This window comes from Plectropomus leopardus, chromosome 4 (genome assembly GCF_008729295.1).
Source record: "Plectropomus leopardus isolate mb chromosome 4, YSFRI_Pleo_2.0, whole genome shotgun sequence".
Taxonomy (NCBI): domain Eukaryota; kingdom Metazoa; phylum Chordata; class Actinopteri; order Perciformes; family Serranidae; genus Plectropomus; species Plectropomus leopardus.
The window spans coordinates 19,466,210-19,493,384 of NC_056466.1; the positions used below are offsets into that span (position 1 = coordinate 19,466,210).

General features: G+C 39.4%; 1 protein-coding gene across 1 annotated transcript in view; it reads right to left on the minus strand.

The window, feature by feature from the left end:
- Nucleotides 1–27,175, minus strand: part of grin2ab (glutamate receptor, ionotropic, N-methyl D-aspartate 2A, b) — a 121,208-nt gene that overhangs the window by 15,850 nt on the left and 78,183 nt on the right. The window contains 8 exon segments of the mRNA XM_042485228.1: nt 889–1,042; nt 4,439–4,607; nt 11,268–11,470; nt 11,583–11,697; nt 17,013–17,218; nt 20,509–20,608; nt 20,707–20,841; nt 20,957–21,123. Coding sequence (XP_042341162.1) covers nt 889–1,042; nt 4,439–4,607; nt 11,268–11,470; nt 11,583–11,697; nt 17,013–17,218; nt 20,509–20,608; nt 20,707–20,841; nt 20,957–21,123 — 1,249 coding nt within the window.

Here is a 27,175-nt window from a genome sequence, read left to right on the forward strand (position 1 = left end):
GTTTGGTGTGTAGCAGGGCAGGAGTTCAGAGAGCGGGATGAGTGCCAGAGACGCCGAAACCCAGACAAATCGTATGTGTGTGGTGTGTGTGTGTGTGTCACTGTATGTCTAAGTATGTGACTGCCAGGGTTAGCCAACCCTGAGAGATTGTGCACTGAGGTGCCTCTAATATGAGTGCGAGAGATACTGAACCGTCACTGATACCCTGGCCCAGGCTCAACACACACTCACACACACATGCATACAATGAGCTTTCATATAAATACACACACAAAGCATTCACATACATGCGGCCAGAGCACATTCATTCTCCACACAGTCCTGATTCGAACACCCTAATATATTCGTGCAGTATCACACACACTTTTTTTTTCTCCTCCCTTTAGACACACACACGCATACTGACACATGGCTTGATACACAGGGACCAACACATGCATGGTCCAATACATCCCCTCGCTCCCCGTCTCGCTCCAATGACAATACAAGACATTAGGCGAGCACAGAGGAGCGCTTCAGTTTCTAGTCATCTGAACAACTGGAGGAGGAGGAGGAGGTGCAGGAGGAAGAGGAGAGAAGAAGAAGAGGAGGAGGATGGTATCAAGAATGCTTTGTCTGAGCTGACTTTTCAAAAAACAGCTGGCACACTCCGCTTCCTCCGCTCTGCTAGAAATATTAATGTGCTTAGGGTGTTGAGGCCCAGATAAAGTCAGAGTACAAGTGGAATTTGGCCAGCATATACTGTCTGAATAAAATATTCCATTTTATGTGCAGGATTTTGCCAACATGTAAGCACCTCCCTTTTTCTTCACTCCCAGTTGTCGGCTCGCTGGGGGACGGATGGTGAGAAAGAAGAAAAAATAAGGGAGGACAAAAAGATGGATTTACCGAGGAAGGCAGACGGAGAGACGGTCCCATTGCTACGTGACACCATGACGCTGATGCCAGTCTCCACAAAGGGCACGGAGAAGTCAATGACCTCTGACCTCTCCTCGTTGATGGTCAATGAGCCGACCGCCATCACCGCCTTCTTATACACCACCTGGTAGACGGAGAACAGAATAGTTACAGCGGATGCATGACTCACTACCGTCACTGACAGAAATAAACACAGTGAGCTCTGTGAATGTTTGGACAACATCATACAATTTCGTCTTTGATATGTTCCTCCTTTTTATTTTGGATGTGAAATATCACAGTGACTGAGGGTATGAGCTCAGAATGTCAGCTATAGTTGGAGGGCATTTTCAGCCATATCAGATGAAAAGTAAAAATACAGCTGTCTTTTTCATTGTGCCACCATTTCTGGGTGTCTGAATGTATTCTGACAGATGGAGATTGCGAACATAAAGATGTCCTTTTAAGTATGTAGCAAAATGTTACGTTTTTTTCAGATTTAATTGTCTAAAGGCTCGCAGCGGTCTGCTCCTATAAACATTACTGCAATCTCTGGATCATATTGTCAGCTTCCATTATCAGATGTTTTACGTGTCACTTTCAACCTTTAGGGAGTTTTACTATGACAGCACTTAGCTTTAATGTAATCTATGATAAATAAATCATTTTCAGGAAAGGTAAATGATAGCAATCAAGTGAGCCTCAAGGTATCTTGCTCCTGGTGAAGAGCTGCTTGATCTGTGCTCTTAAATAGTTGATTGTATGAAATTTAAAGCCTCAACAAGAATAACCATATAAATTACAGGTATGATGACAAATTAGCTCTTTGTGGTGCCTCCCAAGTGACTGTATTTGAAGACATAAACCTTTTCTACTCACAAGCATCAACAATATAAACAAACATTTTACAGCATCAGAAAATATTGGATCTCACATATTGCGGTCTAGTGTCACAGTGTGTATTAAAAGATCTGTCAGTTCATTTAAAAGTGATCTTTTAAAGCTGCTTCCAGTCCCGCGTGTTGAGGTTTGGTGCTGGGGCGACTCCTTTGTTTATAATTGGCTCACAGATTGTAGCTTTAAAGGATAAGTCTGGCTATAGTCCACAATTTTCTTAAAAGTCAACAAATCCCATTAAAAAAGACAAAACCAACGATAAATTGATTCTTCTAATAAGTATTGCCTCTGTATCTTAAGCCTGATTAAGCTTATTGCTCTGTACCACAGACCTCCATTGTTGTCTAACAAGTGTGAATTCGCAATAGCTGCGTCCTCCGTGCCAAATTTTAGCCTCCAAGGGCAGAAACCATGGCCATCAAAGGCTGGGGAAATATTTGTAGATGACCAACGAACCAACAGAGCGAGCCATAGAGCTGCTGGTTGCAGTTAATTGAAAAAACCAAAAAAACAAAAAATACTTCTCTATAAGGATCTCATGGGCTTGAAGCTGAGTGGGAAGGTAGGGAACTTTTATGGTATTTGCAAATGATAAAAAATGTACAGAATGACACAAGCCTTATCCTGTAATAATTAGATTTCATGGCAAATCCAAGTAAAAAATAAATGACAGGTGGCATTATGCAACTGAATGATATATCAGTGGAAACTGTCCTCGCCAAAACGACCCCACAGGTTGTTTATACAAGGTCCCGGGGAAGTGCACTGGGCTTTTAAGCTAATTTTCAGTAGCCAAACAGTGAAATTACAACTTCCAGGTCCATCAAGTGATACCATGCGGCCCAAAATGACTTTTACCATAGACTTACATTGAGAAAGTGATGTCTGTAAATCAATGGATACATTTTTTCACAACCCAAATTACTTAATTTACAATAGGTATTTAATGCATTTGGTCTGATAACATTTCTTAAGTCTGGACAGCCAGCACGATTTAATAATTTTTTTCCCCATTGAAGTTAAAAAGGGTTAAACTGGAAATAAGCCTCTCGGCCAGCAAAAAAGTCTGTTGAGTGCTTGCTCTATGGGGCCAACAATGCGGAAGACACGGTTAACTTTATACCCTGGAAGTGTAACTTTTTTGACCTCATGCACCATTGAGCAACTTTAATGGGAATGAACGGGGCTCTTCTAAAATGCTGTGTCAAGTTCTCTTTATACATCCATGGTTTGCAAAAGCAGCATATTACAAACTTTTTTTTACATTTATTGTTAGTCGGTGACCTTTAAAGGCTGCTAAATAATAACGAGAGCAAAGGAGGAAGTAAGGTGGTGTAGTATAAAGACTGATTAAGTCTGTGTACCGGACCAGAGGCAGTCAGGGTGGATGGATGGGTGAAATAAATACAGAACTTTGACCCAGGAGACTGCTGTTTGTGTCTCATGCAAAACCAAAAGTCAGTGTTTTCCGTACTACACTGTGTATTTACGTACTTAACATCACATCACAATATCATATTACAATTAGTACACAACATGACAAAGCAGCCTTGATTCTTTTCCTAAACCTAACCTGGTAGCCAATTTTTGTTTTGGTATGGTGAATGCATGGTCCACCAAACTCTGCCTCTGATTGACTTACCTTGACACTTTTATCTGAAATGCTTGGGTGTCCGTTTGTTTCTATATGTCCCCTATTTCTAAATTTGGAAAATTTTGTGGGTCCTTGAAAGCAGTGCCGGCAACACTTGTTTTTTTTTTTCTCCGCAGCAGTTTGTCACTTGCATGGTGGATAATTGATCTGTCAATCCATTCACAGCTTATCAGATGAAATCGCTGGATGATAGGAGCAGCTGTTTGTGGGTGAAAACAAACTTGGACCCAGCAGAATGACCTGATAAGTTTCATTTTCAATGTGCCCGACGTTCTGCTGCGATGTCTCTGCCCTTTGTACGTGATAAATAACCAAACAGAATACATGTTAAAATAGCACTCCTAATGAACGATCCAGCCCAAAAAAAATTGGCTGCAGATGTTTTAATAGTGGCAGCCTGCCATAAATAAATGAATGTGTGGGAAACCCTGGCTACTGTAACTGGTGGGGGCACTAATTTAGGAAATATTCCTGTGGGTAGTATTAGGGGGTGAAAACAAACAGCATATATTTCCCATTTGTTGCTAATATGCCTTTTTACATTATTAGTAATAACAAATACTGCACAAGTATATTTGCTTTCTTTCTTATACTTAGATAAGAGGATCCATACCACTCTCATATCTGCTCAGTAAATATGAAGCAACAGGCAACAGCCAGTTAACAAAGCCTAGTGTAAAGACTGGAAGCTTTAGCTGTAAGACACAACATGATATTAGTAAGCTATAGAGGATATTAGCAAGCTATAGAGATGCTGGTGGGTGGATTTACGTTCAACCACACAGATCTATTTGAGCTGTTTCCCCCTCTTTCCAGACTTTATGCTAAGCTGGGCTAATTGGCTGCTGGCTGTAGCTTAATATTTACTCCACAAACATTAGAGTGGTATCAATCTTCTGTTCTAACTAAATATTTCCAAATAATTACACGGGGAGTCAGATGGACATATCGATATGGTGTTGGAGTAAGGGACAGACAGGCTGTACGTACCTCTCCAACCATGCCGTTCCACACATTGTTGATCTTCTTGCCGTGTTTTCCATTCGTGACCAGGTAGAGGTCATACGTGAACTTGACGTTCCTCGCTATCTTCTTCAGAATGTCAATGCAGAAACCCTTGCAGCACTGCTTAATGTAAGAACCTCCTGATGTGCTGTTACTGCAACACACAGACAAAGGCACACAATTAGGTCATATTTTTTTATATCGGAGGACATATCAGTGTAATACAGGCGTGCGTAACTGTACTCGCCTGCTCGCTCCACATCTGGTGGTTCCATCAAACTGTAAAACTAGAATTATGACAGTGCAGAGTAACCATAAATACTGCTGAAGGGCAGAGAGAGCTTGCAGTTTGTGAGTGTGTGTATGTGTTTCCCTTAGTGCTTGAAAACACAGGGGTACTGAGCAGATGCTGCCGGGCTTTAAATAGAGCTGGGCTCTGCAGAACAACCAACCCACATGATTAAAATATCAGCTGTCCTTCCCCTCTTCTCTCTCCTCATTCCGTTACGCTGTCCTTTTCTCCTCTCCTCCTATGTGTTTCTCTGATTCTATCTGTAAGGAAGTCTCCAAAACTCAGCCCTCCTACTGTACGTACACACTGCAGCCACACACACAGGATGCACAGAATGGGAACGGATGTTTCAGTAAACTTTTCTGACAGCCCTCCCTGAAGACCTTGGAGCTGTGAACTAAACTGCATTGTTGGATCAAATGATCCACTCATGATCTATTAAGCTCTACCAGCATTTTTAAAAAGTATCTCCATGAAAACTTTATTCCGCTCCCATGTCAGCCATCTCTGATGTACTGTAACATGGTATGGATCGAAGCAGTAACTCTTTGACCTTTTCACACGCCATTTCAGCTGACTTCGATTCAAGAAAAAGTTCATAAAGAACTGAGGGATTCGCGCACGGAGAACACAGAGAACGATTGTCAAAGAACTGAATCATCAAAGGATTAAAATATCTTGTAGCAGCAGTCAAGTGTATCTGCAGCAAAGCATGTGCATGTGTGTGTGTGTGTGTGTGTGTGTGTGTGTGTGTATGTGACTCAAAGACAGAAAGTATAGTACTCATACATTTAGACATGTGAGGCTGCGTATGTACAGTATGTGCCCCAGGTGTCCTAATGCACACATAATGTATACATTAGCTCTTCCCAGCTGAGCCCTCTCTGTGTCCTTATGTCACCACGTAAACATATAGCGACAACAACAGACTCCCCCAGATACACGTTCAGTACATCTGTTTGATTCATGTCATACTTTTGTAACTGCAAACACACACACATAAAATGGAAGTAGTGACTGAGTAAATGCAGCACTTATGGATGGTTGGATGTATGTATGGATGCATGGATGGTTGGATATGGAAAACAGCAAATGTAACGTAAACGAAGGCCCAGAAGAGACTAGTCATCCTGGCCTGTGACCGTTCAGACTTGTATGATCGCTTTGGAGAAAGGTTAAAAAAACGGGTCACAAGTTTCCACACTTTCCATGCGCTGTGTGATTCAGCCGTCTAATTGTCCGTGCCTACAGCGCTGCAATGACGTGACTACATGGGTCAGAAACTCAGTGGTTGTTGTGTTATATCTTCTGTCTGTCTTCTTGAGTCAGTCTGACAAAAAAGCTTTTAATTTGGTGAATTGTGTGTGTTAAGAAAGGCAAATAAAACTTAAAAGAAAGTAATTACAGTTTTTCGCATGTTCCCTGTGGCTTGCAATGACTGTCTGATCCTATTTTATCATATCCTAATTGCTATCCTGAATACTTTAACTATTTTCTATTGTCTGGTAGAAATTTTGACATTCATTGAAATTACGACAATAATGCTGTCAGTCATAAGTAGAATACTTGAGAAAAGATGTTTTTTATCTTTGCATTTGGACTGTGTTTTGGCCAAGCAACCACCCAGAAGCACTGTGACAAACCTACAGCAATTATGATTACTTCTTATGTACTCTGAACTGGCTGTATACAGATGAGCTCAGATGTGAGCTAAACTGTAGAAATTAGCAGAGAGGAAACAAAGCTCTTGTCATACAGAGGCTCATATTGAGGTGTCCATATATAGAAGATAATTGGAGCAAAACCCGAGATGTCAAAGAATCCGAGGGAAGTTTCTTTGAGAAAGTTTTACTTTCACTGACTATTGGAGAAATATCTCTGCATTGTTTACACACTCGAAAAGGCCTGCAACATATTTCAGCCACTATAAAAATGCCTTTTAAGTTTTTTTCAAAGGGATAAGTCCATTGTGTTGTTTGACATGTTGCTGTTGAAACAGAGAAGGCTTTAAAGCTTTCTGCTGGGCTGATTTTTAAAAGAGTACGTCATATATATATATATATATAGACAAACACAAACTGATTTGAAATCTTGATTAGGCAGAGTATACTATGATGCAACAAAAATCCCAAGCAAAGGGTGAAATCATAAACTATATGCTTAAATAAATCTATAACTGATTCTTTTGTGGCACATGTATGTTTTCTACCTAAATTTAGTTTAGATTCAGTCACTGTGATATGAATTTCAATCTGTTTGAAGACATATTATTTGTAAGGAGAGGATGATTTCAGACATTCAGCCCACTGCTATTGTTGTATTGAAGAGGTAATATGTATATGCAGTGAGGTGGGAAAAAAATCTGTATATATGCATGAAAAATAATCACATTTGATGTAGCACAACAAAGTCAATATGAATTTGTGTAGCATTTTCATTCCATTAGGTGATACCGTTATCGCAAGCGACTTAGTGGACTGATAACAGGTACCAAAATATTCCTGAGATCCTGAAGTGATCATGTCTGATAAAGATATGCTAAAAATAAGAATAGAGAAGTCTGAGTAAACAGGTACATGGGATGCTTTCCAAATAGCAGGTGCAGGGTGAGGATTTGGGAAATGGGGATATTCAGTGGAGAGAGGCTTTTTTTTTCACAATAGAAGATATGGAGTAATTGTGCTGTCCCGCCTGGAGTGGGAAGGACATTTCACTATTGGGGAGCCATAGAAAGAAGAGTCAAGGCCAGGTGAAACAATGACGTAGCCGCCGCAGGGAGTGGAGGGCTAAGTGGCCGGTTGTAGCAGAGCATAGGCTGGCGAGTACGGATAGACCATAGCCTGCAGATATGCACGTGTGACTCCCCGAGGAGCCTTGAATGCCAGGACCAGAATTTAGAATTTGATGTGAACAGCCACCGGCAGCCAGGGAGGAGGGAGGGGGCGACACATGGGGAGGCGACAAAGGAGAACTTGGGGAGGTTGTAGACAGGGCAGGCTGCAGTGCTCTGGATGGTTTGTAGCTGCTGAACAGAATACTTTACGAGCCTGGCTTGGTGGGAGTTGCAGTAGTCCAGATGGGAGATGACAAAAGGTTGGGCAGCGTCCCACATGAAACATCTTTTCATTTTCTGTCTCAAGGTACAGCTCAGGCTGGGATTTATGTATTTATTTATTTACAGGTTGTTGGGTTTTTTTTTTTTAGCAGGGACACTGCGCATTCATAGACATGACTGTAAATGTGCCAGACTGAGCTAAAAGGCTGGAGTTCATCTGTTGTATGGAAGCCAAAAATGGCTAGACAGACATTAATCTCATAAGTAACCGAACACCTAACTGTAAACTTTACTCACTATTGAATACCTGAACATTCGTATCTCACTTTGAAAACCATCTCTAATTTCAAGCTGTGCATTTTAGGGGTGAAACTAACAATTATTTGCATTATCAGCTAATCTGCCTCCTCTCTCCTCTCTTACCTTCTCAAATAAATGATATGTGGTTTGGATGATAGATTGTCAAAAAAATATGAAAAGACCCCTGTTACAATTTACTACAGCACAAGGTGCTAACTTCTTCTGTTTTTTTTCATCCAGCTGTCTAAAATTTAAACACATTCTGCTTTTGCTACAAAATCCTCAACTAAGAAGCTGAAACAAGGGAATATTTGATATTTTTACTTGAACAATGGCATTATTAATGATATAATTATTAAAATAGTTATCAAATAATTTCCTGTGCATTCACTAATCAATGATCCAACTTATTATATCAACAACATAAATTACATAAACATACATAAACATACATAAACATAAACAACAATTACTGCAAGGTAGACAACTAGCAATTGATAAGATGTGTGAAAACTGGCGAACTTGTTTATCTACGTTGTTGTTTTTAGCCTAAACTGTAGCGTTTAAAGCTGTATTTTACAGTCGTCCGACCTCTTTGTCATTTCTGATGTGCTTATTTTATGTACTGTGTTGCTTTGCTAGAGTCTTTGAGTACATGATTGCAGGGTTTTTCCCCCCACAAATTACTGTACACAAACACTGTAATTCCGTCAAATGTCCAATATCTATCTGTCTGTCTGTCTGTCTGTCTGTCTGTCTGTCTGTATATATATATAAAAATTGAAGTTTGACAGATTTAATTGGTTATTTTTGTAAGTAAAAAATTAAGTCAGCAAAATTTAAGATGTATTTTGTTGCTTTAAAGATTCAAATCCGTATGGCCTTTCTTTGCACCAATACCTGACCACATTTTCATGATGCAGGTATTTTAACATTAGATAAAACTACAGAGAAAAGACACTAGTATCATTGAAATATCATACAAGCGTACATCACATTAATAAGATGAATGTGAATTTTTTTAGTCAATATGTACTACAGAGGAAAACCATAAGCAGCAGTACTAATTATTAATCAGTAATTATAATGACTGAGTGATGAATGAATTGTAATGAAGCAACACGTTCAGTACATCTAAAACAAAACACAAATCACACTGAATTAATGGAACAATGAAACAAAGAGCACAATGGGCAACACATGCAGTTACAGTGGTAGCAGAAACAAAAATCAAGTACACGGACAGATTGGCATTAGCGAGCTGACAGCAACAGAGAGCAATTAATTATTAATGCTGACAGAACTGATTACCCATGAACCAAATGAGGACTGCTTTGCCGGTATGTGTTAAACTCTCTGACAGAAGTCGGAATAGAGTTTTACTCCTTTACAACACTGACAAAGAACACAAAATTGTGAGTAATGTGTGGGAAAATCACTGGTGTACATCTGGGCTGCCTCGGCTGACATGCAGAGTGGGTATATATGAATCTAAAATTAGCTACACTGAGTTTGATTTGAATAGAAAAACCTGTATCTTTTCTACTGATACAAAAGCATCTGGGGCTGCACAGGTCCTATTTGTCTTAGTAAGGAACATTCGTAAAGTGACAACCAAGGTGTAAGATGAACCACTGAGTTTGTAAGTTTAGTATTAACTTTCAGCACCACTGTGTGAATATATCACACTGTCAGCTACATACATTTTGATTTCAGTCTCGAGGACAAACAGATGGTGAGTCATTATTATATAAAGTAAAAATGAGTGGGTCCAGGACAGATCCTTGTAGAACAAAACTGGACGAGCAAAGGGCAGCTGATTGACGAGAATGTTCCCAGACAAACTGAGACCCGATTCAGAGGTGTGATTCTGTTCATCTCTTCAAAAGGACATAGACTACAGGTGAACTAATTGAGTGTGAGATGCCTTCCTGAGATCAAGAAACAGATTTGCTAACACCACCTTTTATATGAAAAAAACAAGTCCTGTCTCATCACCTGAACCGCCTCCAGTTCTGTTATTATCAGGATTTTCTTAGTAACATTGAGCATGTCTTGCTCTTTAGTGGTTCCTGAGCAGATTTCAGTGCTAGACACTAACTCGTTATAACATTACTTTTCCTGCTAATAAGTGGTGTAACGGATTACTGACAAAATTTCAGTGATAATATTAGTTACCCCCCAAAACAAATAACTTGTTATAGCCTTACTTTTTTCATCACCCCCCTACCACTTTAAAATCCAACATCTATCACATCCTCTGATACATTTTTGTAATTGTCGCACGCACACATCACCAAGCAGCAAGCTCGTTTAATATTACTGTTACTTTGACTTTTTTGGGAGGAATAGCTAGCAAAGGACTGCAGCAGAACACCATAAAAGCACATACTGTGCTATTAAAATTGACAGTTCTCACACTGTGTTCATCTGTTTATCTGCGAAAAAAATGTCTCTGGGTGGAGAACATGTCCATTTTTCCTCAACTACCTGTTTCTACACATCCATCATCCATTACCGTCATTGTAATTGATAATAATAATAACAGCTGTGTATAGCATTATACGGTGAAATCATGATATTTTTTGAGACTGAACGGGAAATTTCACACCATAGCAACCCTTGTAACTGCCCTGACAACCACATGCTTGCAAGAGTGTTTCCCCAAATGGCAAAATGTATTAAACGTGGCTGCTGTCGCCACAGTCCGCAGCTGTGATGCCAGGCAGGTGCTTTGGTGAACACTGGCAGAAGTACAAGCTAGCCTGTAGCTGCATACTGTTGCAAGACAAAGGAAAACACTGAAAATACCAAACATTTCTACATATTTGGACAATTTACCGTCATCTGAAGTCTGATGGAAGTGTTATCCTTGGCCCAGTTTTACCTTGCAAGTTAAAGGTAAAAAATAATTTGCAAGCTTTCCAGCTTTAGTTAGGTGTAGAGTACATCACCGTGATATTCATACAGAAAGGTGCACACGCAAAGTCAGAATTTTGAGGCAAAAGGGCACAATTACCAATTTTTGGGGTCGAACAGTAAAGTAATATAACAAGTGGTATTAAGATTTACTGTCAGCAGGAAGTATTAAGTAAAGGAATAAGATCTCTTTCGAAAAGAATAACGATATATCACAAAACACTGACTGATTGTGAGTCTCTACTTACTCTTTGACGTGCTTGCGGCAGGGTACAGAGTTTCTCATGCAGGTGCCAGTGAGGATGTCCACGTTGTCCACAATAACAAAAGGTTTCTCCTCCAGGGTAACAATGGAGAGGTGATTCTCATCTGCATCCTCGTCCCCGTAGGAGTTATACCTCGGCCACACTGGAAACATTAACGCCAGCGTCCCGTTCTCCCAACGGCCCATCTGGGTATGCGCAAACACACACAAACAAAATCAGGGACAGCCATCTTAATTAAGGTGTTTTGACTTTTTAATTTCCGTGCTCTTTTGCAAAACCGCTGTGTTCATTTGTTACCTTCTCCCACTTCCTCTCACTATTCAGCACGATGACAACCAATTTGGGGTTGGCCTGGTAACCATCTGGAGTAAAGGATAGGTCGCGCCCATCATTCCATACATGCATCATGTGTCTGAAACACATTTGAGAAAAAGAGAAAGGAGTACACTGTTATTTGCTTTTGTTTTGCATCTGTTTGTGAGTATGTATACACAAGAGCAGATACATTCGAAACAACAAGTTAAGCACTCTGTAATCACTGCAAGAGTATCCTCTTCAAATCAATGCTGTCTTCACCCACTGTGAATGCATGCACGCCTGAGTGTGTATGTGTGTGTGAGCATCTGTGTGTGTGTAGGAGGGGGAAGAGTCAGAGGCCACATATCTCTCCCATCAACATTCAGCATTGATTTCTCCACAGATACACGCCTGAAAGACAAGCCACTGGTGCAACAAGGCTGCCCTCACTCTCTTACTCACTACAGTTACCCTGCATACGCAAACAGATCCTTTGCTGAAACATTTACACACTCACCAAAGTGAAGCAGTAGAGAGGAGTAAATGAACCAGTATCACACACAGTGATATGGGATTAAGAATACACTCACTGCAGTAAAAACAATTTTAAAAAGGCGAGGATGCTCTAAGTGTAAAGACGGGGATGATAGCATGAACTCCCACTGGGGGAAAGGAGGCCTGTCTAAAGAAGTTTACTAAAAAAGACCAAACCATGAGAGGGACAGCAGCTGCCCAAAACAGAAAACACTTTTTCTTAGATGCCTTGTGTTCTGTCTTATTATGAACGGTTTGATTCATTTTGACACAATGTCAAACACGGTTTGTCGGGCGACGCTATACGACTGAAATATCATCTGACTAAAATAGAATATTTCAAAAGTCAAACATTTGCAGCTTTATAAACATTCGTGGAATTTGGCACAAATGCGCACTTTCATAAGGTGATCTACTCAGTTAATTGTTAATTTGGACATAAGTGATCAGTTTCCTATAATGTAGTTTTATTTCATTTTAATTTACTCTTCTATTTTTGGAGACCGCACTAGCTGGATGCATGCGTTGCCATGATTTATTTATTTGTATGTTTGTTTGTGAAGTTTTTTGTTTCCTTCTATAGACATTTTGTTAAAAAAAAGTGCAACAACATATGCACAGAGCATTGTTTTCTTTACTAGTATGTTGTACTATACTTTATGTAAACACACATTTGATACATGCAAGATTCCCCCTCTTCTTTTATTACAGTAAGACAGGTATATTTTATATCTACTCTGTAAATAACATTCGCATTTTTTTCTACTAGTGTACATATGGTTATATTTTATGTATTGTGTATAGTGCCCTCTATCTCCTCAATACATTTTTCTAAATATAGCTTTTTATGGGGATATTCATGTATTTTGTACTTTATATTTATGGAAAGTTATGCACTCTGGATCCACATATGCTCTGTACTCTACAAGATCCCCACGGTCATGGAGAACCTTGAAAAGTCTTGATATTTCACAATCTCATTTTCCACGCCTGGAAAAGGCATGGAATTTTGTTGAGTATATTGAAAGTAATTGTTACAGTAATCTTCTGTAGACAACCTACATATATAACATAATGGCAAATCTATTTTCTGTAGGCTAGCTGTTGATGTAACGTAGTGCTAATATGTACCGATGTGTGACAATGTTTTGTCGACTATCACATAGATAACGTAATTTTCTCCTTGCGTCCTTTCTCTCACTCCATGTATGCCAGCTTGCTGAAATTATGTTCGAAAATTGAATCTGATATGTTTCAATAGAGAGACATTTTGCTGTGACAGTGTGATTTGAAGGGGAACACCACTTAAACTAAGAATTGCAATATATTATTTCCATGGCCTAGAAAATGAGCTACTCTCGTTTAAAGTCTGACACCAGAGAAGCAAGTCTAAAACCAGTGACATCATCCCGTATGACGTCTGGAGCTGCCTCACAAACAATGAATAGCAGCCTGATTTTTTGAATCAACAAAAAGTTTTTGTTTTCTGTTTTTTATATACTCAAATTAGCTTTAATCTATTATTGTGATTTCAGTTTTGAAAAAGAAAATGTTCCCATATACTCTGATTATTTCCCCGGGTGCTCTCAGTGTCATCTAGAACATCTGTCCCAACTCACTGGAGCAGCTCCAGACATTTTATGACATCACAAATTTGGGTTTTAGCACTTAAGCAATTGGATTTGGGGAAGAGTTGTTCATGACTTATATTTTGGATAAAATCAAACCACAAGAATAACATCAATGAATTTTGAAAATGAGTGTAGTTCCCCTTTAACATGTAAGGTCATAAATCCCAAAGTTTTCATATGTATGCTATGTCCCACTACTACTTTTTAATTGCATTTTCAAGATGGAGCAATGTTCATTTTATATATTGTAGAAATGTCCTTGAAAGTCATGGAAAAGTTTTGACATTTTTTATCCATGTCAATATGTGGCACCCTGACTCTAACATTAATCAAATCTCAGTCTTCCGAAATGCAATATTTATATTGAAATTTTGTACGGTAGAACTAAAGTTGCTATTGCCTTAATTTCTGACGCTCTGTAGCGCACCTGATGTATTCTTCACCAATCAGCAAGTGATCACTTAAAATCAACACCTGATGGCAGTTAAGCAGAGAGTGATTATGATTAAGCAACATGTGAAACACATAGTGGCTTTTTTTCAGTGTAAGCCTTCTATAAAATATGTGTATCCTGGTTTGCACTGGAACCTTGATGATTTGGGTTCACTGTGCTTTAGGTAATTTCATTATTCTAACAAGGAAACGCTAAAATATACTTCTGTTTTTGATGTGAGCAGGTCAGGGCACAGGGCCACAAGGGATTCATGCATAAACTCAAACACTGCAACAGGAAGTCAAGATGCATAAAGAGAAATGTTTGAGTGCTGTTTAGCATGCGCCCTGCAGGTGGAAATATGATAATTGCACTCCAATTCAAACAGGTGGGATTTGATGTTGTCTCATCTGCAGGAGAGGAATTAGAGTCGACACACATAAATATTGTTGTTGGACAGTGGATTACAGAGAGCTACATTAATCATCTGTTTTTACAAAGACTTGGAAACAGGCCTGTGCTCTTTCCAAGCAGGCTACACTCACACAGAGTAAAGAGTAAATAAAAGGTCCCTGTGTCCCTCACATGCAGGCACTGCAAAAATACCAAACAGCTCTGCCGTGGGTATACCCGCTCTCAGCAAACACAAATAATTAAACATAAACCTACAAAGTTACACATAAGAGACGCTTCTGTGCTACATAACTGAACCTGCCTTTGTCATTACAGGTTACAGTGCTTCTGACTATTAGTGGCATGTCAAGACAAATATACATTTTTGTGTCTGAAAAATCTTCACGGTGCAGCAGGTGATGCCCTTGTCACAGTGCATTGTCACAGCTGAATACATATAGCGGAAACACTGTTGTGGTCTATTCTGGGCAACTGCTGTCTCCTCCTATCTCAGGTTTGTGTCAATTTTTGGACAAAGATTTTGATCTGAATAGATGAGCCTGGTGTGTTTTTGAGGCATGTAAAACAGGCAGATTAGACGTCATATATTCATATTTATACTTGCATGTTTATTCATGTCATTGTGTCTTCCAGTGTAATGTTAAAACAACATGTACAGCTATATGAAAAAGGGGTTCAGTGAGTTCTCAATTACTGTTTGCAAAATTATTTGTATTAACTAGAAATATGATGCCAGTTTTAACAGCAGCAGCTGCTGCATTACAGAAAAATTTAAAAAAAAAACTGTAAATGCCATCTTTCAAATGTGAGTTCATTTAATACTTTTTGGAAAACATTTTCCTATTATTGAAGTATTTGGGTAGCCATTGTGTGAGCACTTTCTAAAAGTCTGAATATAGAGAGAAGGAAGCTATTTCCATACTGTGTTTTATGGCAGGGAGCATCTTTTCAGAAAAGAAAAAAAAGTGACAGCTTAGGGGTCTGCATGGTACACTGGTTCCATCAAACAGAATAACCTTTTGAAATTTACTACCAGGACAAACCTAAATAAAAACCTGCACCATTGTGTGGACCAACTAAGCTGAACTAGAGTCTGGGATATTAATGCCTGTCAGGCAAGAATGACAGGGAATCCGACGGGATTGATAGTGTCTTTTAAGTGCCAGATTATCTTGTCCTATTCCTCTCCACCTCACGTTGTTTATATGCACACTGCGGCAAGATTGTATCTAGACTAATGTATGCAGAATTCTGATCACAGCCTCAACCACTTCCAAATCAGGGTAGGGAAATCCAACCTGTCAGTTTATTATCACAAAAATTGGCTGCAGTTGTTTTGACAAATATGCAAATTCTATCTAATAAGTTAGTGAGACAAATGAGGTACCTCTGACAGAAAGAAAAAGATTGTTCCGAAAAATGTTTGAGCTCCTATTGAGGTCTGAGTTATATTGGATCAACCTGTCAACAACGGCGGTATTGTATATGCTTTGATATATACTGTAATGGGCTAATAAGAGTGAGAGCGATGGGATACTAAAGCCATAATGGCAAAAATCACACTGTGGCTCTCATTCTAATGAGGCAACTCATAAGTCATCATGGATGTGCAGAGCCTAGCAACCTGACCTTCATGTATTCAGTCAGTTTTATATCATTTTTTGAATTAATAATCATATTTCAGCCGCTGAATGCCTGGTATTCAAGACACATCACAATATCACAACAAAAAACCTCGAAAGGAAGCAATGCCATTAACAGATTTTGTGCTTTTATAGTCATGAATGCTCAGTGTGAATGTGTCTGCCTGTGTGCACATTTGCCCCCCCCCCCTTCTTGTTTGAAGGATTCAACTGTTTCCTCATCACAAAGACTTCAGAGGAGAGTACCTACACACATACATATGTGTGTGCACACATACACCTACTAACACATACGTGCCACCCACAGGGCCACGTAACAAGAAAACGAGAGAGAGAACAAAGCTAGTAAAAGCTGCTTTAATCCTGACTTAATGACAGTGAATCCAGTCATGTGAAGGAAGGTGCACACACAGAAACACACATGAATACACACACACCAGACACACTCTCGGCTCCAGTTAACACAGGGCAGCAACAACACGGAGGTCCGCCTGAAGTTCAGCTCATTGTCTTACCTCTACGGCAGCAGAATGAGCTCATACACCAAACAGCCATGTACACAACAGCTAATAGTGTTAAATGTCATTAGACATCACAGTGTTTAACACTGCTGTCATCTCCGCTTCCTTTCTCCTTTCTACCCCTCTCATTAGTACATTAAAAAGACTTATGTAACACCGCTCAGCCACTCAGCTACAAAGACAAACAGAGTTATGCAAGTCCCTAGACCTTGATCTCTCCTCACACTCTCACACATGCACACACACATACACACCTGCGCAAGGCGCTAGGTGGGAGCTTCCCCGGGCTCCTGTCTGATGCTGTGCTGTAGCAGCTGCTCTGGGCCTCTGGCAGCTCCCCCTTCTCCCGCAGCATGGCGGTGGCTGCAGAGGAAATGATGCCCACCCCATCTCTCACCCTCGTGTCCAACGGGTACTCCCAGTCGTCATAGGACACGGAGATCATACCCAGGGGGAACATCTGAGAGGAAAGGAGAGGAGATCTGAGGAGTGGCACATATGGTGTGAAAGATTCAATTTGACTTCAATTTGACTTTTTTTTGGCCCAATTTTAAACATCCATATGTATCTCTCAAAGGTGTCAAGCAGATGATTTATGAGTTTCCTGTGCCTCTCTGAAATAATTCATATCTGGCTATTAAATAAGTGTGAGCAGACTGCATGTCCATAATAGCTCATTCAGGTATCACCTACATCTTAAAACTGTCAGAACGTAAGAATTGAAAAACTAAATAGCTCACTAAGTTTGTCTTTATAAACCACACTGAGCAAACATCAAACAATGCCAGCATACCAGCCTGTCAATCTAGCCTACAATACTTTGTTTTTACTTTTTAATTTGGCATTAAATGTTGAATCAGATCTTTGTCTAGTAGAGAAAACAGAGGCATAAAAACCCAACACAAATAGGAACCTGAGGATGATGGACAAGGAAAGGAGGAGAACAAACCATTGAGAGGGTTTTGAGAAACGGTGAGCAAACATTGGATATGTTTCCAGTTTTAATGTGAAGGGAACATTTGAGCTGATTACACTTTGAATTATTTATACACATATTTGTATCCTATTTGGATAATAGCTACCTTGCTGTCCTACATTTTTAGAGTGAATGTGTATGTAATGCTGTCAAACATCCTATTTAGGGGCTGAGCAAATGTTTTCAGGTAGAGAGAGAAGAATGTAAACAAAGCAGTTAACTAAAAATATGGTATGAATTATAGGTTGCCATTTGTCTATATATTGTCTCTTGCTTACGGCTTAAAGGAAAAGTTTGACATTTTAGGAAATATACTTATTCACTTTTTCTTAAGATGAAAAGATTGATACTTCTCTTTTACTTGTTCATTAAATATAGCTGGGTTTTCATCTGAATGTAGTGCAAATTTTAAATGAATTTAACGAACATTTGCAAAAGAAAATGCAGATTTATGTGTTTTCCATCCACTACTGTCATGCAAATTTTGGGAGTTAGTTCAGATAAGCATTAATTTTCTAGTCAGGTGTCACAGCAGAAGCGGGCACAATAAGATGACGCAGTAAAAGGAGCGTCAGTCAAACCTGAAACGAAGGAAAACACTGGATGTATAAAACCAGAGCAAACAGTGGACAATGCAGCTGATATTACAGCTTTGTGCTCTTGGAGGAGTTCTGGTAACAGCCGACGAAGAGAGCTTGCAGTGGCATATGCAATGACAGTGCATCATTGTTTATTCACTGAATCTGTTTACATTGCACTTGGTCATATTTGTCTTTTATTAATACAATAACTTTGCCACTTTCCTCAAGCAATAACTTTTTTGTGATATTGCTGGATTTCAAGGTTTTGGCATTTCCTCTGAAGATTTTTTATGTACTTATTGACAATGTGCCTAAAAAGTAGTGGATGGAAATGCACCTTATGATGAATAAATTGTTTGCTTGCTTATGCAAAGAATGGAAACATGGGGAAACAGCTAGCCTGGCTCGGTGCAATGGAAACAAAATCTGCCTCCCAGCACCCTTGAAGCTTGATAATAAATAATAATAATAAAGCAATATATATATTTTTTTTATACAGCACTTATCAAAACCAACGTTACAAAGTGCTGTACACTTAAATCACCAAACAGACACAGAAACATTTTTTAAAACACAACACAAAAGAAAAATATAAGAACACAGGTAAAATGTTAGAAAAGACAACAAAGACAACACAGAAAAAAAAGTAAAATCAGTGGTTGAAATTAAAATCAAAACAGTGCAGTGCAAGACTTAAGTGCAATTTCAGGAGCAGATCACCATATATTAATAAAACAATCCAATGAAAAGAGATTAATATGCTGCAGAATTAATATAAAGCCAATGCAGAAGTGCCTAAAACTGCACTTCATTGAATGGCCACTTGAGGCTGGCTCCAAAATAGAGTCAATCCCCAAAGACACAAATGTTAAAATGCCCAACATTACAGCAGTAATAAATATGTTTACAGCCTGGTACAAAAAATGTTTTTGGTCTCTAGACAACTGTATTGGGGGTGACTTTTAACATAACTCACCCTTTTACATTTTCTAAAGGCCCAAATCCCGCATATTTAACAGTGAGGCTGATTGGAGTGACAGGCTGTCAGCCAATAGTGTCCTCGATTTCTCAGTTAGAGCCACCCCTCGCTCCTCCACAGCTCCAACCTCGCATCCAAATATGGCCACTTCTGGCTCCCCAAAACCAAGTTAGCAATGGCCAAAATGCCAAATTCAAAACGGCAGTATACAAACCAAAAGGTGACATCATAATAGCTGTATCAATTATTTTTAACAGCCTGTGGTGAAAAACCGGTGGTTATTGAGAGCCCCAGTAATGAGTCTTAAAACTTAAAGATAAATTAACTCAGAACCTCTGGTTCCCTCGTCTCAAAGTCAGTAGGATTTTTGAACGGGGTTTTGGTTAGATGCCTTAAATAAAATATGTGGTTAACACAAGCTGAAGATACTTTAATGTTTTGTTCAACAGGTAATAGGTCAGTAAATGCCCCGCTCGTGGACTTTAAAGCTTTTATGTCTTAAAAAAGAAGGTTGCTACCAAGTGGCTAAATAACACTACAGAACGTCATCATGCCGACCTGCAGCGTACACAAATTAACAGCCTTGTAGTTGTAACACGCAACTGTAGTGTAGTTTGTTATAACATAAAATTAGCTTTTTACTTCTGGCGAAATTAGTGTTTGTTTGTGAAGATTATCTTGCTGAAAAAAATGTGTAAGCATCCAAAATGTACCACAGAGCTTATTTTTTTGCAATTATCCAAAGTCCATTGGAAAAATGGGCGTTTTGACGAGAGAACCAGGGTGACACTGGCTCCCGGGTTAGCCAACCGGAAAAATGTCATCTGGGGCATTCTATGTGCTAGACTATTTCTTGGGAGGAGCAGTAACTACCTAGAGTCTCCACTGGTTAACTGAAAACTGCGAAATAGCCCGGCACAAAACACCATAAAAAAAATGAAAGATTTACACCGCTTTTTATTTGTATTAAACTAACACAATGTAACAAGTTAAATACGGGAGTTTTAGAGATGCTAGTATGCGGAGTTTGTTTCCTTTGAAAATTTCAGCAATTCTTTACTGCTGTATTACACATTAGCCCTAAAGAGTAAAGGAGATGAGTCGTATAAATGACAGGAAGCATGACCTGCATCAGCCTGAAATCAAAAAACACTACTCGTCTTGTCAAACCACTCAAAAGTGGCCACCTGTTGCTACATATGGGGCCTCACTACCTCAGGGGTAAAGTCTGGGTTCCCAGTGGTGAGACTGGACACAATCCAAATGTAACCAGCTCCTATCAGGCCCAAGGATCGAGCTTCCTCGAGTATATACCTGTTGAGGAGTGGAGTCAGAGAGTTAATAAAGATTCACTTCAGAAATTTTGGCAGTGTGTGACAGAGACAGACAGAAACAAAATGAAAGACACTCACACAGCCTCATCCTTGGAGCAGTACAGCAGTATAACGGGACTCTGGATCCTCTTGAGGGCAATGTGTGATTTAGAGTTTGGGTCGCCATCTACAGCATCTAGAGTCACCACACTCTGCAGGTCCCAGCGCACAAAGCTGTAACAATACACCATTAAATAATACAAGGTACTTAATCTTGTCAGCTGCTCTAAATAAAGGTTAAGGATGAAAACAGAGAGTGTGTGCACATGTGGGGGAGCACAGTCATTACCTGTGATCCACAGTTATCTTCAGAGTGCTGATGAAATCCTGGTACCCGGGGAACTTGGAAGTTACGATAGAAAAAACATGCCAGTCATACTCCTCCATGATGGCGAGCATGAGCAGAGCCTCCTGCTGCAGAGCTGCGCCGAACTGGAAGAACGTGGACTTCTCATCCTGCAACGACACACAGGCCAGCAGCAGAGACAGTCAGCAGATTTGTCTGAGGAACTGAATTAATTGCAGAGGAGGAAAAAAAAACCCCACAAGAGCTTGAGTGAGTGCAAATCAGACTCAAAAACCCGGTAGAATTAAAACCATTTTCAATTTTGCAATCAGTGAGTCAGACCCGGAGAGTGACGGAGATAAGAGGGAGTGTAAGCGTTAGGAGGGAAAATGAGGAAGAGAGGAAGAGATACTGAGAGATTCAGTCAACAAGTCAGACTACACTGCGAGAGAGTGACTGCTGGCAGCAGGGGGGCCGTAATGGTTGTAGATAACTGCCTCATAACTCACAGGTTTGATTCACTTCGACCCTCAGTAGCCAATAAAACAACAGCCGTGCATTGTCTCAAAACCTAATTGAGCCAAATACCGATGCTCAACCCGCTTGCTTGTTTTGTCTGGTGCTGTATTATTGAGCTGGCTCAATGTTGAAAATGTAACAAAGGAAAAAAACAACAGTAATTAATGCTGAACATAATTTTTCTGTGGTACACTAACTGCAAACGATATGGTGTCATTTCCTACCAGTCTCATCTGAAGTCAGAGGATATCCTCTATAAACTGTGGCTCCACATTTTCCAGCATTAATTCACAATGCCATGTACAGTTAAATCATTTAGTCTCAGCATCGCAGGGAAACAAGGGTCAGCGTGAGAGTCAGAGGCAGCGGCGAGCATTACCAAAACCAAAGCAGCCATTAAACAGAATGAAACCCAAAGTGAGTGTGAAATAAGTTGCTAATGATTGCAGAATGTATGTTTGCATAAAGTGTAAGCCGAGTTTTCCCCCTGGGGACACAACAAATAGACAGCGACACAGCCCATCCACCAGAGAGGGGAGAGGAGGAGCAGACAGGGGAGAGAAAGAAAAGGCTGAAGGGGAGAATGAGGAGAAAAAAAAATGTTTCAGTCTTGTGAGCTTGCAGAAAGAGATGGAAAAGGAGTGAGAGACTTGGGAAAAAAAACTAAGAGAGACGCAAACATCAAACCTGTTTTGGACGTGCACATGTGCACACACACACACACACACACACATATACATGCGCTGACACCCCCTCCGCAGAGGGCATCAAAGAACGTGACACATTAAACATCAAAGCCCTCATAAACAAACATGGAGAATCAGCTGTCAGCTCCTGTCTCTCTGCCCCCTGCAACCCCCACTTCCGCCGTTGTGTGTGTGCGTAAGCGTGTGTGTGTGTAAACCTATATTGTGCCTCTAGTGTTGTCCCTCAGTTTAACAAAAAGCTCACAGCTCAGGCCATCACACATAAAGCAGGGCCCGCAGAGATTTAACTCCCCTCCCTTCACTGCTACAAAAAGAGAGAAAAGTGGGAAGGAGAGAGGATGAAATTGTACTTCAAAAAGATCTATCTCACTGTTTCCATCTCTCTCTCTCTCTCTCTATCTGTACGTGTGTGTATCTGACTGTAGGTGTGTGTGTGTGTGTGTGTGTGTGTGTGGCTTTACACTTCACTCAGGTTTAGAAAAGGAAAAAAAAGAGACAAAAATCTCTCCTCTGTGTGGCAACAGGCACATCCTCAGTTTTACCCAGATAACATCGACACACAAGCACAGATATTAACATGCACCCACACCCACCCACTCGCTCCCTCGCACATACAAGAGTACAACCAACAGTCGCACAAACCAGTGCTGAAACAGTCGATTTAACAGTTAATCAGTCAACAACCTGTTAATGTTTTATATGATAATTACTGTTAATCACAATAACATGGGTCATATATATATATTTTTTTTTTGCTTATTTCAGGTTGTACTCTACAAACAAAGATCCAACGAACTCATCTAAGCAGTCAGACCATCCGACAGGTTGGACATAACTTAAGCCAAATTATTTAAATCACTTTTTTGGAGGCAAAACAGAGTGTGAGTGCAAACAATTACAGTGATAATGCAGTCGTTTATATAACATATTGGTCCTAACTGCCTATTTGCACTTTTGTTTCTTGTATATTGTATATTTGTGTATTTTAATGGTGTATTTTGTTATGTGTTTGTATGTAGATTTGCTGTGTTTGAGCACCACCAATCTCTCCATCTCTCTACCTATCGCTCTATCTATCTATCTATGATGGCAGGACTGAGGGCAGTCAGATGAAGCTGACTATCAAGCCACTTAAGTTTAACATGTGCAGATATAATGTAGATGTAAGGCTGGGTCGTGTCACATAGTATCTGCTCTTTTCAAGGGTATTCAAGGACATATTAAATGTCTACTAGATCAGAGGATGGTGTCAAACATTTTCTGGGTAACACTTTATCTTAAGGTACCATTAACTATTTGCTTATTAGTAGGGATGCAAGATACTGGATTTTGGAAATCTGATTCTGAGATATAACAACTAATTTGGCCAATAATCAATACCAATATTGAAATATCCACTTTTAATCCCCACCTAGTTGTAGTGACAATAAAGTCTGTTCTATAGTGGCATTAACATCATATTATGCATATTTTCTTATATATTTGTATCATACTTGTATATCTCTCAGATATACAAGTGTATATGTTTTGTACATGGTTACTTTGACCAGAAAAAAACGAATTAGTTTGTCATATCAGCAGAAATAAGCATGGTGGCTGATTTTGATTCTGTTCATTTTAAAGCCATTATCAACCGATACCAATGAGATGCTGACATTAGCGTGCATCCCTACCTATTAGCGTGCATATTAGTAGCATATCCTACTAAAAAATGAGGAAAACTCCATCTGTCCATTTGTCTGCATCTATTATTCTCCTCAATGATTTGCCCAATCAATCTGAAATTGCACATGGGCATTGAGAATTGCTATAGGTAGCGACTGATGAAGCCCTTTGTCTCATTCACCTACTGGCCATTTTGTATAAAAATACTTCATAAATAACATTGACTTGCTTCTTTTTCTGCCCATGGAGTCAATGAGTGAAAACCTAGACAGCGCCACTCTGCCCTTGCAACCCACACTGTGTTCGAAGGTGGAATTGCAATTTGAATGACAGAAATGAAGTGCTGTATTTTTTCACTCTTTAACAGTGGTAAGAACCTAGGTTGTTGTCACGTAGCAAAACAGTGCACACCAGTAATGTTCCCCAAAGGTTAACCGCTTCACAATAAAATAACAACAGATTTAACTTTCTGTTCACATTCATTTATCTTCTCATCCATTTAAAAACAAAAAAAATATTTTTTTAGCTTATTTATTTGTATTTTTGGCAGAGCGGGCACCAGTATAGTCTGTGGTCTGCACAAGACTGTAGTTGCGATGCACATATCCCCAGGAATTGACTAGCTATCTCTTTATTAATCATTATAACGTACTTCTTAATGCCTTAGTCTGCATGACCATGTTCTACAACTACTAGGCTATTAACTGAATACTTTGCTCAGTATGGACCTTATAAGGTGTAGAATAGACAAGTCATTCTCCTTTAATTGCAATTAATAAATATGGTCTATTCTTGTGTAACAAAACAAAAAGCTACAGTTGTCAGTAGTGTAAAAGTAACTCTTAATTAAGTTTTTGTAACTCAGAATATGTTTCCCACTTTGTTTGGTTTGACACCTATTAATCCACACTGGTTCCCTTTTCTAAAGTTTCCTCCTCTTCACTGAATCCATTATCGCATACAACTCAGCAATTAACAGACCCTATTCTTCTAAGTGATACGGCGGTACATTGTTAAGAGGTGTGTTTGAAAAATATTTAAAGTGGTCCATCAATAAAGTACATATTAATTGTAGTGGCTGTGTGCTGTAATGGATTTATTAGGCATGAAGAGAAGGCAACTTTAAATTAGGGAACTTGTGTGGGTCAGTGCATGTCAAACTATTAGTGAATTGGCTGTGAGCAAGACCTCACTTTAGCTTCAGCTCAAATCCAAGGGATAATTTTTGCTTGCCCTGGCTTGAACAACAGGGTTGTACTTTCACATTTTCGTATACCTGCCCCCAAGATACAATGAAAAAAGAAGTAAATTAGAGAGACAGAGCGAGAGAGAGAGAGAGAGAGAGAGAAAGAAAGAGAGAGAGCGAGCGAGCGAGCGAGAGAGCTTACCACCATATTGTTTCCTGTGGAAAAACAGCCAAGAATGCATCACTTCTCCTCTTAGCCAGAGCACCTCCTGTGAGGCACAGTGAGGTGCAGTGCATCCTGGTAGTACGCTTTCTGCCACTTCAGAAAAAGTGAATGTCACGGCCCTTTTCCTTTGTTTTCTCTGGTCATGTAGCACAACACTAAAGTGTTTGCGTCTTTCTTCTGCACAGACAGCCTAGTTTTATGAAATGATAATCCTTCCAAATACTTCTTGTATTCGGAGTTTTTTGAACACTATTAATGCTTGTAGTTGTGTGCTTTGTTACATAAGTATAGACAATATTTATTAAGTGTTATTAAAGGAGAACGACTTTTGTTGTGGTAGTAACAAATCACATGGCCCATTCTGCACAAAGATATGATACCATACCATACCACACCATACCACACCACACCATACAATTTGCTGTCCCTGTAAGGAAATTTGACTTAAACGCAGATACTGCGCCCATAAATGCCTCCACAGTCACAAAAAGCAAACCACATATGAACAGAACAGCACTAGCTGTACAAAATGCCCCAATAAATTGAACAGAATCCAAAATGACATTCAAAGTATTGCACATACCTTGCATATACATATATTGCACAACTCTGCCGTTAAAACATCATGGAACTATTGTACAATCCCTGCAGCCTTAAGCAGCATTTTTTAAAAAGCATATTAAAATTATTTTCACCACAGCAACTTCCTTACACACTCTCAATAGGCTGTCATTAGGAGGTTATTGAGGGAATACTCTTAGCTAATAGCGAAGTCTTTGTAAAATACAGTCATTCAGAATAAAGCACGACTGAATGCTTTATAATTTTATGATGAATAATTATAATATTATAATGACTAATAAAGAGCCAATATGCAATTAATATGCATGCTAATAAGCAACTAGTAAATGGTGATTATGTGTCCCTTAATATAAAGTGTTACCATTTTTGGATATAAGTAATTATCCTTGTAAAACTAGTGGAGCTAGATGAGCAGGAATGATGGCTGGACTACTCAAATGAAACTGTCTATCAAACCAGTTTGGCAGGACAGTGTAGCCTAGCCTTAGAAATACAATGTAGATATAAGGCCAAACAACTGAGCATCTGCTCTTTGCTCGGGTAAGGGAAGGATTTAACGGCAATTTAAATGCACATTGGCTGAGGGCCAGAGAAAGGTGTTGCCTGTCATGGGGCCCAGTAGATTTATGACAGCACACCCTGATACCCACCACAGGGCCTAATGATACTGTAGGTCTAAGCATCATTTAACATGAGCACTTGGGATTCAATGGGAATGCTCACTCAAAGTGTGGAAAATTTCTTTGTGTATTGATAATTGACAAATGTTGGTATTTTTCCTCATTGCTCAGGAAAACTGTGTGAACCAGACAGTTGGTCTGTAAACTGTGACTGACTTTTACAACTGACAGTGTGATAAAAATACCAAACAATTGATGGTTCATTTAATGATTTGTTGCTCATTTTGTATGCCACAGCCTTGGGTTTGGGTTTGTTAGACATAACAAGTATTTTTGAAAATGTCACCTGGAGCTGTGGGGACATATTTTACTACAATTTTGGACATTTTATGAATTAAATGAATAACAACATTGAAAAAACATTTACACTTCTTTCACAAATACACACACTGTGTTACCTTCACCTTTAAGTGTACCCTTTGCAGAGGACACAGGAGGCGTTAAAACATCAGAATGCCACATTTCAGAATACATCATAAACAGCTACTGATAACCCAAGTTTAACCCTTTGAAACCTGGATTAGCATCAGTTCTCTTGTGCTGAGTTTGGTTGACTTTCACAAGCTATTTACATTTTTTTAAATCTTAGTCATTTTGGTTTGATTTCTTTGTGGGAAAATGTGAGGAAAAAGGCAAGGACAAACTTAAAAGGTGACT